This window comes from Mytilus trossulus, chromosome 8 (assembly GCF_036588685.1).
Source record: "Mytilus trossulus isolate FHL-02 chromosome 8, PNRI_Mtr1.1.1.hap1, whole genome shotgun sequence".
Lineage (NCBI taxonomy): Eukaryota > Metazoa > Mollusca > Bivalvia > Mytilida > Mytilidae > Mytilus > Mytilus trossulus.
The window spans coordinates 346792-364736 of NC_086380.1; the positions used below are offsets into that span (position 1 = coordinate 346792).

The 17945-nt window shown below is 30.9% G+C and overlaps 2 protein-coding genes across 2 annotated transcripts; both read right to left on the reverse strand.

Moving 5' to 3' along the window:
* Positions 1 to 4286: 4286 nt before the first annotated feature.
* Positions 4287 to 8161, reverse strand: LOC134681569 (uncharacterized). The gene is made up of 4 exons (XM_063541217.1): positions 7898 to 8161; positions 6824 to 7019; positions 6140 to 6416; positions 4287 to 5184 (listed from the first exon to the last, which is right to left on the reverse strand). Exons 1-4 carry the CDS (start codon positions 8021 to 8023, stop codon positions 4380 to 4382), a joined length of 1404 nt encoding a protein of 467 aa, XP_063397287.1. The 5' UTR covers positions 8024 to 8161; the 3' UTR covers positions 4287 to 4379.
* On the reverse strand, positions 8134 to 17005 carry LOC134681504 (uncharacterized). The gene is made up of 8 exons (XM_063541142.1): positions 17001 to 17005; positions 13117 to 13204; positions 12271 to 12345; positions 11319 to 11772; positions 10435 to 10535; positions 9633 to 9922; positions 8635 to 8917; positions 8134 to 8181 (listed from the first exon to the last, which is right to left on the reverse strand). Exons 1-8 carry the CDS (start codon positions 17003 to 17005, stop codon positions 8134 to 8136), a joined length of 1344 nt encoding a protein of 447 aa, XP_063397212.1.
* Between the last annotated feature and the right edge of the window lie 940 nt (positions 17006 to 17945).

Below are 17945 nucleotides of genomic sequence, written 5' to 3' on the forward strand. Positions count from 1 at the left end.
GCGGAAGACAAATCAATAAATCCGCGAGAAAACCATTTGTAGCAACATTTGGAAGAAACGGGTTCAATCATAGCATTTTAAGTGCTAACAGATTTTCAATTAAATTTGATAAATTGATAATAGTCGTGTAAAATTTGCATTTGAAACTTCTCGATCGACTTATTTATTGAGATGCAGGAAATATTTGAATAAAAAGGCGAAGAAATACAACGTTCATTGACATATAATCAATCATACAAGATGTAAAAACAGCTAACATTCAGATCGTTCAATATACATAGTTACCCTTTACTTACACGATGTAAAAACAAATAACATTCAAATCGTTCAATAGTTTCCCTTTACTTACAAGATCACAAATAACATTCAACTAGTTCAATAGACAATTATCCGTTACTTACGTTTTCTTTATTTTTTGTTAATTCCGCTATCCAATATAACGTACCATGCTACATTGCCTGAACTTAGTTGTTTGCATATCTTTATATAATATTTACTAAAAACAAATGACATATGTCCAAATTTCCCTGAATTTATTTCATTCCAGTGCCAAAGGTTTTAAGCTTTTCCACAATTTACAGTATCACAAAGAATGTACTTTGAGGTTCTAATATACTTAAGATAGTTTCTAAACGGATGACAAAATTTTGGTCGGGAATATGACAGTTGTTTTCCATTATTGTGATGTGTTTAAGCTTTTGATTTGTTCAAGTTTTCCACAACTCACTTATTATTTGTCAATGTATTTTTGATGATGAAGTCACGAATAGATATACATGTTGGGGAACGATCATTCAACTTCAAAAGGGGTCACCGTTATGTTTTTTTCATGGAATTATTCTGATATAATGTACACAATTTGATGAACAACGAAAAATGTGGTCAAGCTTAAGATCAAAAACAATTTTGAATCAAGATTTTCCAAATACCTAAAAGTGATCAATTTGGAAAAAATATCAAATGCGTCATAGCGTCGAATACCGCTAGAAGATCATCAAGTTGATAGTTTGCCTGTCTGCAAATATTAACAGAAGAGATATATTTTCTTACATTGTTGTAGGCCATCAAATTATCTAGCATGGTTAGTTAACGTCTACTAACATTAACAGAAGAGTTATCTTTTCTTACATTATTGTAGGCCATCAAATTATCTAGCATGGTTAGTTAACGTCTACTAATAATAACAGAAGAGTTATATTTTCTTACATTATTGTAGGCCATCAAATTATCTAGCATGGTTAGTTAAATGCCAAGCTTGTTCATGTTAAATTGGAAAATCGTGTTTTGTATTGATGCGAGGTAAATTATCTTTGAAGTGATTATAAACGATTGCCTATATAGCATAGACATGATAATAGTTTTTACGTTTAGTTTATGGTTTGTATGAAATAAAAGACAGCAATGTCTGAATTAGATAAAATTAATTGCTGATGGTATTATGTAATATGTCCAATAAATAATATATACTAATAAATCAAAAGAGTCCCATTACATTTAATGTCTCTATTAGGGATATTGGAAATAAGAAAGGGAGTCACGTAAAAATACTATGGATCGTTTTTGGATAGTTGATAAGTTTTTATATCAGTCAGTATCTTGCAATCTATAATTCTAAATGAATAGAGTTGAAATGAGGTTCGCGTTTTCTTCTCTCACATAAAATCCACGATTATTATTTAAATACGCCAAAGTGGTAATGACATGCGTAGTTTATTATGTGTTCAATTTAAGTTCTTTTTGAGGGACTACTAGTTATAAGTTTTGTATTGATTAATTGGTTGATTGATTCTTAACATCCGGTGGCAAATATTTCATGCATGTTAAGGACGATTTACATGTAGGGTTGTATATTGTTGCTATCATGTGCACTATGTGACATCAGATGAGATTGGACCTTGCATTTTCATAAAACCGTATGTCTCCCTTTCTATGTATGTTTTACCCATATTTTTATTCATAAAATCGTTCTCTATTTAAGTACCAGTCCACCTAAGAATCATGCAGAGGGTGATTTATCTCAAATCATAAATCAATGAAATTTTTGTTTAAAATGATACAAAACAACAAACATTTGAGTATTTGATCACTGCATACTTTATTTTATACTTTGTTGTCAAGCTAAACAAGTTCCATAGCAACACATATTTTACAGCTGAAAATAGTAGGAATTTGAAAGTAATTGACTCGTGTATACATCACTAAAAAAAAGTATGAAATGGAATTATAATATTCATGTAGTAAAGGATATCTACACTTGAGCAAGTGGATTTTAAGATTTGGCATCAACAGTAACATTCAAATATTTCTAACACCTTGGTTACCAAGCATGTTTTTCCTTAGCAACCACTTCCTAGAAAATTTGAAAAACATACATAAATGTACTACAAAAATTTCAATATTATCCTTAATGATAATACAAGTTTATTATTATGTATAAACAGCTTAGAAACAATATATTTACCTCACAAAAATTCACCAGGTGCACATACATAAATTTCTCCAGAAATTAGCATGGAAAATTTTATATTTTTTCAAAATGCACATTTTAGGTCATTTTTTTAATATTTTTTTTTTTGACTTGAAAAGAGTTTTTTCTATGTTAAATTGACAGAATTCTATTAAATGGCCTCTTTTTACAAATTTAAAGATCATTTTGAGCTATTTATAGGTTTATGGCATATTTGGAATGAATTTTGATGATTTTTACCTATAGGGTATTTGGATATATCGGTACCTAAGGGGGTGCCCACTGACTGACCTAAGAGGGGGCCCGCTCCAGTCATGCTTCAATGATTCCCTATATAATCAACCAAATTTGTCCCACTAAAGGGGGGACATGGGCCCCCCAGGCCCCGCCCCCCCCTAGATCCGCCTATGTATCAGAAATTGTGGGCCTTCTTGAGCACACTTAGTGCCAAAGTTAATGTTATATCCATACATTTTCTAATATAAATGAGAGCCTTTGGAAACAAGCTAACGTTCTTTTGTTTTTAAGTCACCACTGTCTTAATGAAAGGATGGGTTAAAATGCCTGTACAAAATAAGGGGCCTGTAATCCAGTGGTTATCATCTGTTATTAATATCAGTCATAAGGGTATTTTCAATATATATTCAGACCATAAAGCCTTTAACAATACAGGTGATGACATTTGACTTACATACAAGTTGATTAATTTGATTAATTATAACCTTTGGTACAATTATTCACCTCAAATTAAATTAGCCATGTTTCAAAGAAGTCCAACAATATCAATTCTAGAAGGCCCATTTTCAGGCCTCTGTTATCAACATATATAAGTATAAAAATGCGCAAGTATTTTAAATGATGAATTCTTTATCTACATGTAATAAGAAATGCTTCCCTACAGAAAACAGAAAATAGAAATGGCATTTGTCACCTGATTTAAAACTTTGCTTTTTTTTTTAAATCATATCACATACTTTGAGGTAACCGCTTCCATACACACATATAATGCAGTTGTGCCCAATGAACCCAAGCAAAATTCTCAAAAATAGCAGTTTTCCATAATTTTGTTCCAAATAACTTCCACTTAATGATTTCATTTTTAGTTATCAGGTTCATAGTGTCAAGTTATGGATAAAGTTTGAGTCTGATGTTGATACATTTTATTTTTAGGATACCAAATCTTACCGAAATATTATTTTCCTGACTTTTACTCCCAGGTCTTAATTTTGTTTATAAACATTTTGTATGCAAGTTAAAGATCACATATTACTGTTTAAGGTTGAATTTGTCAATATAATGTCTACAAACTGTATTGGAGTTATGTCCCTTAGGAAATGATTAAATTCCTCGAAATATATGTTTCCATTCATGCTTTAACTAAATTCAACTTATTTAATGTTAAAATAGCCAGCATTTTGTTAACTGAATCACAAAATGTTTGGTAAGCACTCAGATTATTAATAAACAATATTCACAGAAAATGTCAGAACAAACCTATGAGCTATATTCAACGCACATTAACATAAACTGTTATTTTCCTGTTGGTATAGTAAAAGATACCAAAATATCAGTTTTCCAGAATTTTTACAGCATGCCAATTTTGCAATTTAAATTTTACAGGTCTGAGTGAAAACTCAAGTTTCATTAATCAAATAAGCCTCAGGAGATAAATGGCCATAACAATAATAATAGGAATATTGTTTTTCTTATGAATATCTTGTAAAAATTTATTTATGAGTTTGAAGAAAATTAAGTAAAAAAGTTAAACTTTTTGTTTGAAAAGGTGATATCTTAAGAGAAAAAAAATCTGTTTAGCAGAACTAGATTGAGAAATATGGAGCTTTCCTTGTGTTGTTTAGTAAATAACTATCATGCATTATCAGTTGTAAATAAATGTACATATTTATGCAAATCATGAATTTAAAACATCCATAGCCTCCATAGCGTCAATCAAATTAAGGGCTGGCTCCAAATCTTCATCGTCAAGTGTTTGTTGTGGTCTTGTATTTCTGGTCATAACAGACAGACGAGAGAAAAAAGAAGCAATTTGGCTTGGTTGAAGGCATTCTTCTGGTTGAAACATTTTGTTTCCATTTTCATCTCTACAAACACGCATGTTTCTAGAGACATCGTCTGCATTTGATTTCCTACCACTTTGTTCACCAGCATTGAAAATAGCTCTTAGGTATGTTTTAACATTTTCTGTGAATCTCTGACTTTTTCTATCCTTCTTTATTGCCCAACCCATATCAGAAGATGGTGAACCTGGAGTCAGTTTTGAATCTCTGGACACTGTAGCATGTTCTGCAATGTTCAAGCAGGACTCTTTCCATTTTATTTTGATGTTGTCATAAGTGGAAATTCTATTTAACTTAATTTGGTGGTTTCCCAGTAGTATGTGGGACTCAAGACCAGAGTAAGTCTGGAACACTCTTGAGCAACAAGGTTCTATACATGTGAATATACTATTCGATAATGGTTGCATGGTCTCATTGTGGTTGCTGTCAACAGGTAATTCCACAGCAATAGTATCAGTAACCAAATCATGGGCTTTGTAAGTAATGCTGCCTGCTTCCTTTTTTGGTACAACAAAGTCAGAAATGACAACGATTTCTGTTGCAGACAGTTGGGAAGGACAGATCTTTTTCAATTGCTCTTCTGACATCACATTCCCACAACCAACTCCAAAAGCTTTAAATGCAATGATCTGCTTTTCTCTGAAAAATTAAAAATAACTTGTGATTACAAATCATACTACATTAATTTCAAAATAAGTAGAATATTTTTCTTATATATAACAATGAACTTCATTTGAAAACAATAGATATATCTGTATTTTTTTAGTTAACATGATATGCCGAGTATTCGATGAGTATGGCAAAGCAAGAATTAATCATATTTCAAAATTGTTAAGCTGATTTTGAACAGCAGATCCTTGTCCATTCATCTGTGGCAAACATGATGTTATATTATTTTGTTCATTCTTTTATGTCCCTGTTCAGGTTGACTTTCCTCCTTAAAATAATTAAATAAAATATCAATAAGTTTTTCAAGTATACTAATGTAATATTCTGATAAAAAAAATTATAATTTTCATAGGATTTGGACAAATATTTTGAAGGGGTAAATTCTAGCTCATATCTAAGAAAGCATAAATTTTGACAAAAACAATTTTTTTTATATCTAAATTTTCTAAAAAATAAACACGAAAGTAACATTTCGTCAATATTCTAATACTAATTTAATTTAATTTTCAATGTAACACTTCTTCTGATTGGCTGACATTGTTTTGTTTATCAAATCATAGACATAATTTTGTAATGTGACAGAAAAAACATAACAGTCATTTCTTAAATAAATATGATTAATATTTCAGTTATATCTTTAAAGGAAGTTTGAAATTTTATCCCCTCCTCAGGGAAATATTTCACTATGAAATTCTGTCCATGAATTATTTTTTTATCTCAAATTATTACAAAATGTACCCAAACATGATGCATTCAATCTTTAGATTTAGAGCTGAAATTATTTTGTGAAGCATATATACATTTTACAATTGAAAGAAATATTTTATTTAATGAAGCTAATTTCAAATTTGAATATATAATTTGTATAAATTTTGGTGTAGTCAGTAAAAAGAGACATGAACAAAATAAAGTGCATTCTATTTACCGTAACTCTATATTTGAGATCTTTGATATTCCTTTCCATGTATTCTTGATCTTATTGGCTTCTCCAGCTACTTGGGAATTTATCTGGACGTGTGAAGATTGACAGCCCATTACACCACCCAAAGAATCTATGGCGTTCTTCATATCGCCTGCTGTTTTAACATTATTCCCAGAAGAAACATATTGACGAATCTTACATCTTAGATGGGCAATCTTGGCATCACAATAGGATTTACCATCCTGCGCCTCACTAAAGTCATATCTTTTTATGGTGATTCCTAAAATAAATATGTCCTTTTTTAAAATAACTGTTCTGTCAGTGATTATAGGATTCCTTGATTTTTTTAAATGAATTTATTGGTGTATATAAACTTGATCAAGTCATACAAATATTTGGTCTTTTGTGGATAGTTATCTCATTGGCAATCATACCACTTTGTCTTTTTTATATTAAGTCTGAAGAACTTGTTTTTAAGTGACTTAGTCCAGTTAATATACACATAAATTATGTTTTTTGTATTTCAATAGAAGCAGTAATTTTCTGAACATTGCTATACAAATTTATACTTGACAACATATGTAATTAGTAAGAACAATTGTTTAAAGAATGATCTACATTTCCTTAAAATTCTACAGAAATACAAAAATGTATTGTCATTCAATAGAATATATATGTATATCATACCAGTTCTTTCTGAAATCCCATCAAGGGATAACAATGTGTTTCCACAATGATAACAACCTGCATTATCACTTCTGAGGTAAGCTGTTGTAATACAGGGGAGTTGTTTCTTCACTGTTCTTAATGTGTGTTCCAACACAGACACAACAGCAAACCAATCTTGCTTCACCTGGTCAAAGATATGGGTATACGTCCTATGCTGTAAAATTAAAAGAAAATTAAACAATTTTACTCCATCTCTCATAAGAGTTACACAAATTTTGGACTCACACAATAGTCTTGCCAAAAACTTTATGTACAAAAGTCTTAAGCCTGTAATATTTACCAAAATATAAAATTTGATGAGGATGTAAACATTAAAATAGAATTTCTATCTATTGATAATGAGAACTTTACCTATTATATCTATATCTCAAATATTTCTGATATAACAATACTTTTGATAATAATGAAAAACTAAACCCTATAAAGAAAAGTTTTCTATGAATCTGCATTAAAAATGAATCATGAATAAAGGTCATGGTCAGCATTAAGGTGCCTGACTGACAGGGTCATACAATAATTAAGCTACATAGAGATCAAATTGTATTTTTCTAGGCGAACTTGTATAGTCTTGAATAGATGAAAAGTTCCTGAAATGTACAGCTTTCCAGTTTCAAAAGTAACCTTGTAACAATAAACGTAGTTCCAATGACTAGAAATAAAAAAAATGATATACCAGCTTCTTATAATTCACATTCACAAAGTATAATGCATATACTTGTAGGAGTAATTTTCAGTTTCTTGTGTATAATTTGCAGTTTAGTATGTCGTTTATTATCACTGAACTAGTATATATATATATATTTGTGTAGCCAGCTGAAGGACGCCTCCAAGTGCGGGAATTTCTTGCTGCATTGAATACCTATTGGTGACTTTCTGCTGTTGACTGTTTTATGGTCAGGTTGTGGTCTCTTTGAAAAATTCCCCATTTCCATTTTCAATTTTATTTATTCAGGTGATTTCAAGACTTTTTTTTTAATTGTACCTTGTAATAAAGTAACTGATAACATCATCTATGAAAAGCATTGTTAGTACCTTCAAATTTGATTCATCATCTTTGAAAATGCACACACACACATGCCAATTTATGCCTTTTTGTGCATACCAGTCAGACTGTTTTTCCCTAAATGACAAGGGCAGGAATTTCATCGCCCAGTCCATTATAATAAAAACTTCTTCTTTCTTCAAACTGCCTAGAAGAGCTTGTCTACATCTATCTTGATTGGCACAACGAACCAAGTGCTGCTTCCAAGACAAGATATTGCTTTCTCCTACTTCAATATCCTGAAGAAGTTCAGACTTAAGTTCCACTGGAATAGCTGCATATGATAAAAGCAATAGATTAGATATTGATTATTATTTGTATTGAATTTGAAAAATTCAATGAACATTAATAAAATACTATGATATGTACATTTAATGAAATAATGTTAGAGACTATTTATTTTCTAATTATTATAAGACATGTATATATAGTGAACAATGACCTTAAAAATATTCACCAAAATAAGTTTAATATTTATAAACTATAAAGAAACCTTTATAAATCAGTTAAGTTTTTGTTCATTAATTGTTTCAAATGTTTTATGTTGAGGCCTTTTATAGCCAATTATATGATGTGGTTTTTTTTCTCATTGTTAAAGACCTTATTATTGCCCATTTATTGCTAACACCCACTTCATTTGAACTGTTATGGATAAATATTTTATTTGCAATCATACCACTTCTCCTTATTATTATACATTGTACAGTACAAAACAAATTAAGCAAACCTGCAATACAGTAAGATAAAACTTGCCTTTCTCTTCAGATGTAATTCTTTTGAGATTGATTATAGACCTGGAGAACAGCTCACATCTATCACAAACCATGTTATGACTGTGGGTACATTTATTTTGAAGTGTTTGATCTTTTGGATCAGACAATGCGAACATAATGCAGTGGTCAGGGCACTGGTCAGCTAATGATGTATGCAGTTTAAAGTCAGTTTTTATATATAGTTTAAATAAATGGAGATCTTGCTCAGTCTTCTCTAAATCATTGTGTACTTCAGTGCTAAAATACAAACAAACAAAAATAGCTGCAATAAGTTTTTAAAGTGTACTAAGGTAAAGCTTCTAGGAATTTTTATTTAATCTACAACATGTGCAAAATTAAACAAGTGAAACTGTGAATTACTGCTCACTGACAATACACCTGCCTCAAGTGGATAATTTTTATAGTGTTAAAATATGTAAGTGTGCGGTGATCTGGAAGTTGTTAAGTGATGAAATTGAAAATGCATCAAGCACTAAAGCTGACTTATAGAAACCAAATTTCAGAAATCCTTGTATTGTAGTTTCAGGCTGCTGCTTCAGAATGTAATACAATTTGATAAAAAGAGGATGTTCAGGTGCAACATGCGAGTTTTATGGCTTATTATTGTAGAACTTACATGTCAATACATTCAACAATTCAAAATGTCGGCTTCCTTAGTTACAGACAAGGAGATAGAGAATTTTACGCTAACTGTCTTCCAATCATAACCATTGATACAAACTAATTGCATTCAAATTGGCAATTTATTACAGGTACAGCTAGCTATATGCAATGTTTAGTTGCTCATCATTTATAGATCAATTGTATACAGATTTTCAATTTTTAGTGCTGTAAATTGCTAACTGGCTGTCTCTTTGGCAAAATACAACAGTAGTGACATTTTTATGAGAATAACGATTAACCTTGACTATTCCTGAGCTTTTATTTTCCATCTATAGAAATAAGAACTTACTCAGTTAAGTAAAGTTTAAGCTGCTTTTTAACTTCATCTAAAGTGTCAAAAGCTGTGGATCCATCAGTGGCAATATTATCTAGGCCTCTCAAACTTGTTCTTTTGGAAGCTGGACAAACCCTCAAAATTTCAAAAAGAGACGATCTAGATAGTGGATCAACATCTGCTTCTTTACAAAAGGCTTGGTACATGTGGACCAAGTTGGCATGGCAAACAGTTCGAACCACTTCTGGTATTAAAATCTTTTCTCCAGTATTCAGTTTCATCTCTTTGGTTCCATATGAGCTGACCTAAAAATCAATACAATTAAAAATATACTAGAATTTCATTATGATATATCATGCCAAATTTAGTCCACCCTCCTTGGTATCTAAATGACACAAAGATAATTACATCTTCACTGGTTATTTCAATAATTTCACAGGGAGTCTTTCAGCTATTTGATCATATTGTTAAGTATGAGAAATGCATGGTATCTAGTTTCATTTAACAACATTGGGTGTTAATATACATAACTTTCACTGATCTATAGTTATGCCCCTCTACAAATAAAAAAACTGCTGAATTGTTAGTTTCTGCTCTCTGGCTTCAGTTTGCCTCAACCGAATGTTATACACAATACTTATTACCACAAAACTCAGATCCAGTACAAATTTTGGTAGGTTCACTTTCACCGATCTTCAGTTATATCCCTTTATAACTGTATGTGACATGAATGCATCCACTGTGTCCCATATTAAAGACCATCAATCTTAGACAGGACAAAAATGTTACACAAGATGGCATTAAATGTTATATATACCTGATGAAATAGAGGATTGAAGAAGAAATCCAAAGCATGAGCAACCTTCCACTGTGGTAGTCTTTGACGGTTTTGCTTCATTTGTTTTGGAACTTGTGAACCTGAAACAGAAATAGTATGTGAATATCTAAACAAAATCACAGCAGCTGTCATAACTACAGTCTCTTTATAACTAATGAAATCAATATAAAAAGAAGTTCTTCTGGTTACTAGTTACTATAAACCATGGATTCATTCTTTTGCCAAGTGCATAATTTTAACTGACAACCTCAGTTTTAAAAGCATTGTGATACAGTATTTTTATTACTTGGACCATTTGGCCATAAACTCCTAATCTCTTTTTATATCTAAGAAATTTGTCTTATATACTTATAGGTGTCATATCACCAATTACCCCCTCAAATTTAGAACGTATGTGAAAGTAGTCCTACTCGGACAAAAAAATAGTGCATTTGGTGTCATTTTTTACTTAAACTAACCGACAGATTGGCAGAAATGAAACTTTTGGTGAAAGAGAAATATATTAAGACCATTTTGAGCTAAAATTTACTTGTTTATGAGTTGGCATTCAAAATTGAGGATTAATGCACTCCATAGTAAATGAATACATTTGTACTAATTTAAGATTTCCAGAAAACCAGGGGTTATTTTTAGTGGTACCTCTATTTGGAACACCTTTTCTTTTTTATATGATTTTAAACACCTGTTGAAAATTGGCATGTAAAAAGCTGATACATGTAGGATTCAGGATATACCTGGTTTCTATGAAGTTAAACTTAAGGTAAAATATTTTAGAAAGCTGTGAAAATTGTAAAATTTGGTTGAACAGATAGGGACTTTTAATTGGTGGTATGACACCTATAAGCTATAGGTTTATATAATACCTTCTCCATGCACTGAAGCATGTAGACGTGCCTGGTCTATACCATAAACAGTCAAGCCTGGAATCATTTCCTGTAGTTGTTTCTTGGTGTAATCTTTTGCCAACATTGACAACATCTGTTTTTTCATGTTGCAATCATTGGTATTCTCATACAATTTTACAATTGTGGTAGTTAAATCAGGGACTGGTGAATGCTGTTTCTCCATCTTTATCAACTCGGTTAGCTCACTTGCTTGACCTGGAGCTAAACAATCCATCAATGCTTCAATGGCAGTTGTAGCTTTACGTTTAAGCATACGTTTTGATGAAGGATGTAATGAAGCTATATCTGTTCTGACTTGATATTTCAATGGACTCATCTTACCATTAGACAATAACGACAGGGCAGTGTTGACATCATCTAGAAGAATGTCCCCTTTCTTTTCATCTGTACTCCAGCTAGAAGTTTGAGATAACTATATGAAGAAAAAAGTTACAAAGAACATTTAGTTAACTTTTATGAGTAAGCTAACATGTACAATCTGCTTATAGTAAATATGTTAAATTAACATGACCACAAAATCAATAAGGAGTTTCCTCTTTCAACCTGTTCACACACATGCCATGTTAGGTTTCAGTCCAATATGGAATGTCTTAATGATATCCTGAAAGCATTTTATTATAAAAACTACTATTGTTTCTTTTTAGAAATTTGACCTTGATTGATCTTTATACGTATTGCTTTTTTATTTTATTCAACAAAACATGCAATTTTATATATGTTATATAATCTTTCTGAAAAGTAACCTTGAAACTTTTTTTTGAACAAGTAACTCTGACCTTGAACTCTGATGTATTCACTTCAAATGAATTTGAATCTTCATCTTCTTATATTAATATATTTTCAAATGACTTGTATTTAATGGTATGAAAATCAAATACAATTCTATTATTTTATCAAATGTATTACTTACATCTTGACTGAAGGTCATGGAGTCAGTTTCGGCTGTACTGGGCTGTGTTTCTGTCTTTGCAATGGAGTCATCATCCTGTAAAAAAATGTTCCGTAAAAAAAAATAACAGTTATACATAACATAGATCAATTGATATTTGCTTGCTAAATATCTAGAGGAAAATAGCTCTTGTATATATATTCAGGATGAGACACATATATATAACCTTGATCTTGACCTCAAATTAGTTGTGTTAAATCAGTATGGATTTTTATTTAGGGATGATAATTGCCATTGTTTGTTAAACATATTTTTGTACTGTGTTTGAAATGTGCCGTTTAGATATGTATTTCATGGCCGGATCTAATAGGAAGTCAATTCTATCAACTTTATCAAATTTTATAAATGCATTTTTTATTTGGGCTTTTAACAAGCTTTCATAATCAGTAATTGCAGGTAGTTTTGTATGGCGATTTGTAACCATTGTTTTAATGTCTTTTACTTTTGGGCATTGCATAGACCATACCATTTATTTTTGACAGGTGTTTTTTATATGTTTGGCTGTCATACCATTGTCCTAGATTAACATATATTAAATATGTCACCTTCTTTAATGTCTGTCTTAAATAATGGTTATTGTTCGTTGATCCCTGTTATATTCATTTCATCTTAAATTGTTATGATATAAATCTCACTTTCTTAATTGAACTTTCTTATTTTTCATATAAGGGTCTTTATAGCCCTTTTTATGGTATGGATTTTTTTCATTGTTGAAGGCTGTACAATTGCTGACATCATTTTCATTGGATTTTGGCTGGATAGTTGTTTCATTTGCAAACAATCGCCTCTCCTTACTTTTGTACTTACATCTTGACTGAATGTCAGGAAATCAGTATCAGCTGTACTGGGTTGTGTATCTGTCTTTGCAGAAGATTCACCATCCTGTGAAATAATGCTATAATTAACAAATAATCCTTAAAATGTTGATGTTGTTTGGGACGAGAAAAAATTTAAGAATTACAAATGTAGTCAATACCATTATTTACAGAAATGGTTTTGAGGATCAACTGGGGAATTATCAGTAATTATTCCACTATTTAACAATTTTTAGATATTTCGTGATATATTTTTAGAATCAGATAAATGAAGATATGATATATTCCCTGTGGTTATCAGATTTAATGGTTGAACAAATGTCTCGTGACATTGATATGTGTGATCAGCATATTATACTGTTAACAAGTATAAGATTCCAAAAACTGATTACATTTGGAATCAAAAGGGAATGGTTCTGAATGCAATAAACATGTTACGCCCGCCTTTTATTCCCAGTAACAAGTTTAACATGAGAATTAAATGGTATCGGAAGGAGGATCAATAAATCCGCGGGAAAACCATTTGTTAAAATATCTGGACAAGAAAAGATTCAATCAAAGTCAGCTGTGAAAGGATTTCCACTTCATTTGACAAGCAAGAACTTATCAAGTGAAACTTTGTAAAACATTATTACTTTTTGTTGCATTAAAAACATGGATAAATGATGTTATCACAGATAAATAAATGTTCAGCCTTCAGACACCATATAAATGATAAAGATACATCATTATGAAACGAACATGCACAAATAATTCTGATGAAGTTTTTATATTTACGGTCGTCTTTGGTTTCAACATGAACAAAACGAAATCTATCTAACTTTGATTAACAACATCGTTGTAGTGTTTTAACAGTTCCTTCAACCAGTCCTTCGTTTCGTTAACATCGTACGACTGGAATTGATTTTAAGTTTTAAACAACTTAATACACAGAATTTGTAAGATTTTATGTTTTAAATAATTTAATACACAGAATTTGTAAGATTTTATGTTTTAAACAACTTAATACACAGAATTTGTAAGATTTAATGTTTTAAACAACTTAATAAACAGAATTTGTAAGATTTTAAGTTTTAAACAACTTAATACACAGAATTTGTAAGATTTTATGTTTTAAACAACTTAATACACAGAATTTGTAAGATTTTATGAAAAGATGGAGAAGTTATCAAAGTAAGAACCAATAGCAATATGTAGATTGATTGATTAATGGAATGTTGGTTGCTTAACGTTTAGTTGCAAATATTTTTGTCCATCTTCAGGACGAACAAATCTTAGGTATGTTCTGTAATAGAGATATTATGGGGGATGACGGTCTTGTAAGTTTCGACTTCCACTGGTTAAACGGGGGTTTATTGGATAACGATAAAACTGTTTGCAATATTAAAGGAACCTACCCCTCAGAGAGTTGTTACAAGGGTTTGTAACGCACAGAAATCGTGAAACTTTCTTTGAGGATGTTCGGTTGTCATGTATTGGGAGTTTTGTCAGATTTTCGAATTCCTCTGGTTTGAATGCCTTAAAAAACAATTATATTGACCCCGATTTTTCTTTTTATAAATCTTTTACATGTATAATGATAAGCCATCTGTAAAAGTCTCAATTCTACCCAGATGTGGCTGCGTACACCCATCGCAACCACCTTGACAAAAGATTTATTACTGATTGAAAGAAGAACAAAATGAAATTTTTTTCGGAGATACAGTCATTATGCAAAAGTGAGTTCCCTCTCAAAAAGTGTCCTATCATTTCAACTAAAATCAATAATTTCAAAACAATATTACCAAGTAACTACATGACTGATTTATATCAAGTAAATACCATAAGTTGCAGAAATGTTCAAAGTTTTATTGTTCATTTGTCCATTATATTATTCATGCTCAATATAATTTTCTGACGTGGTAAATATTTCTGGAAAAGTTTTCTATATATTCTAAGCAAATATGCAGGCCCTGCTAGAAAGCAGCTTTAGAGAAATTGAAAGTTCAACTCGAGGATATCGAAATAATTTATTTTGTCGTAAGGTTAAAATCGCAACCAATCCGGAGTGTCAATATTTTTCAAATTTAATTCAGGATGTAACTTAAGTATTTATATATTAAGTCAATGAACCAGTAGTATCCCTAATATTTAGTTTAAGGGGTTACTTAATTACTTGAAAACAATCCACAGTCCGCAGTACAGCTGCAAATGAAGTAGCTTCTTGTTTTGTATGCTAGACTCGCGTTTCGTATACGAAAACTAAAAGCATCGAAATGCCAAAAATAAGTGATGGCCATGGTCCAAAACTTGCCATACAAATCTGGCCGGTACTATATTTTTTACTTAAAACTTCTCCATTAAAAACTTTAAAAAAAGAACGAATGATTTTGTATTTGTTTACTTTACTCTTTTGATAGTTAATGTAAAACAAATAATCATTAACGTACATTTGTTTTAATTGGAACTTAATATTTTATTCCATAGAGAATATTGAGACTTGAAAGTTCTATTATAAGGCCGCCATTTCTCAGAACTGTAATCAGTTTCATCAAATAACACCTCATCCATAATATGAACTGAAAATAGCTAATTTTCTATGTTTAAACACTATATTATTGGTTAAATAGTCAAGATGTGGCTTCTATTAGAATAACAAATCTTTACTCATCGTCCCTTAACAAGGTCAGTGCTCAGTGGAAACACACTTATGCTCGATTAGTAAACAAACATTTTCGTACGACATGAAATTGAAATACACTAAATGAATAGTGAAACAACTCTTTTTGGATACGAATAAAATTTCCGTGTTTGGAGAAATACTAAAAAAAAATTGTTGTCTGCTCTTTGGTTGGGATGTTGTAAATTCTCATTATTAATTATCTACAAAAAAAGGGCAAGTTAATACCATTACTAAATAAACATAATTGTCATCTAAAGCGCTAACTTAATAAAAATATAAAAACAATTGTGATTTTAATGGATCGATTTTCATTAATTAATACTCCAACACCCCATGTATGTAAATCACTTCTAAAAACTACTAAATTGTGCTATAAATATAAACTTATTTGTATATGTTTTTTTTTCTAAATTATTGGTATTTAGAGGACAATTTTCTAAACAACATATCTATGTAGTGAATGTAACAAAGGTTTGTTAGATGGAAGCATGGTATGATTGACAATGAGACTACTATCCTAAGACCTGATGACAACTAAACAACTACAGGTCAACGCTCGGCCGTCAACATTGAGCCATACCAGTAGCCTAATATAATCTGTAAAAAGCCCCGGGATACAAATGTGAATCTTTCAAAAGAAAAAGTAACGACCTGATTTAAGGTACAAGTGTTCTAGTAATAGCAATATACAGCTAACATCTATAGCTATAAGATATAAAGCGATAACACACACTTTGTTTGGAATAGATAGATAAATAAAGAATGTAACAGGGTTAAACGTGATTATGAACGATCATTCCTCCTGTTATTTTGTGCAGATGTTTTGGTCTAGCGTAGACTTCATTCCACTTTCGGCAAGTTTGTCCTTTCGTTATAATTTTGTCTTAAAATTTCAATGTTGATTTGACCCCGTCTTCGACCAATGAATGTGTTTGACCTAATTTCAATGTTGATTTTACCTCGTCTTCGATCAATGAATGTGTTTGACCTAATTCCTATGTTGATTTTAACACGTCTTCGATCAATGAATGTGTTTGACCTAATTTCAATGTTGATTTTACCCCGTCTTCGATTAATGAATGTGTTTGACCTAATTTCAATGTTGATTTTACCCCGTCTTCGATCAATGAATGTGTTTGACCTAATTCTAATGTTGATTTTACCCCGTCTTCGATCAATGAATGTGTTTGACCTAATTTCAATGTTGATTTTACCCCATCTTCGATCAATGAATGTGTTTGACCTAATTTCAATGTTGATTTTACCCCGTCTTCGATCAATGAATGTGTTTGACCTAATTACTGTGCACCCCTTGACAAACACTGATTAGGAAAAGTTGTTAGATCACTGTTTGCTGTCTAAAATGTTATTGTTTTGTGATTTTTGTTTCAAACATCGTTTACCTTTTAAATCTGGATGGTTCTTATGTTGACTTGTTGATATTATAATTCGTATATGAAACAGTGGTTTTAATACATGGACAATTGACAGCTTATATTCGTTGATTGATGAGGAATACAATGGATATCGTCTTTGGATTTGATAAGGAAACTTTAATTGATTGATATCAATACCACTGCTGAAGTTCAAACAATTGATTTCACAATTAAAAACAGTTAGACCGGATGTAGTTTATTGAATTGAAATCTTAAACACAATCACGACGGCGTCATGATTCTTTTCTTATTTGAAACAAATCAGATAAAAAACAAAGTAGTTAGGGGATATTGTATGAATTTCAAACCATAACTTTGTTTAGTATTTTAACATAGTTTGCACTTTTTTCAATGGTTCACTGTTTTAACCGAACAAATACAAATTTCTTAGACTAAATAAACTTGATGATATAAAAGACAGAATTGTATAAATAATGAAAAAATCGTGCCATGAGTAAAGGTCGGTAAATGTAAATTATTCCCGTAAATGTCTGTCATCGACTTAAATACAAACAGAAACTGTCTCAAGTAACCTTTGTGTGTCATTATCTAAGGACGCGAACGACATGGCATGCTGTCATTGTTTTAGAAGAAACGAAGTGTGTTCAAACAACTGTATCTTATATATATGCAAAGTTGTGACTAAAAAGCCATAAATTGTTTGCCTTATTCTAAAACTGAAAAAATGATTTCTAAGTTTATTGATCTCTTTCGGAAATGAAA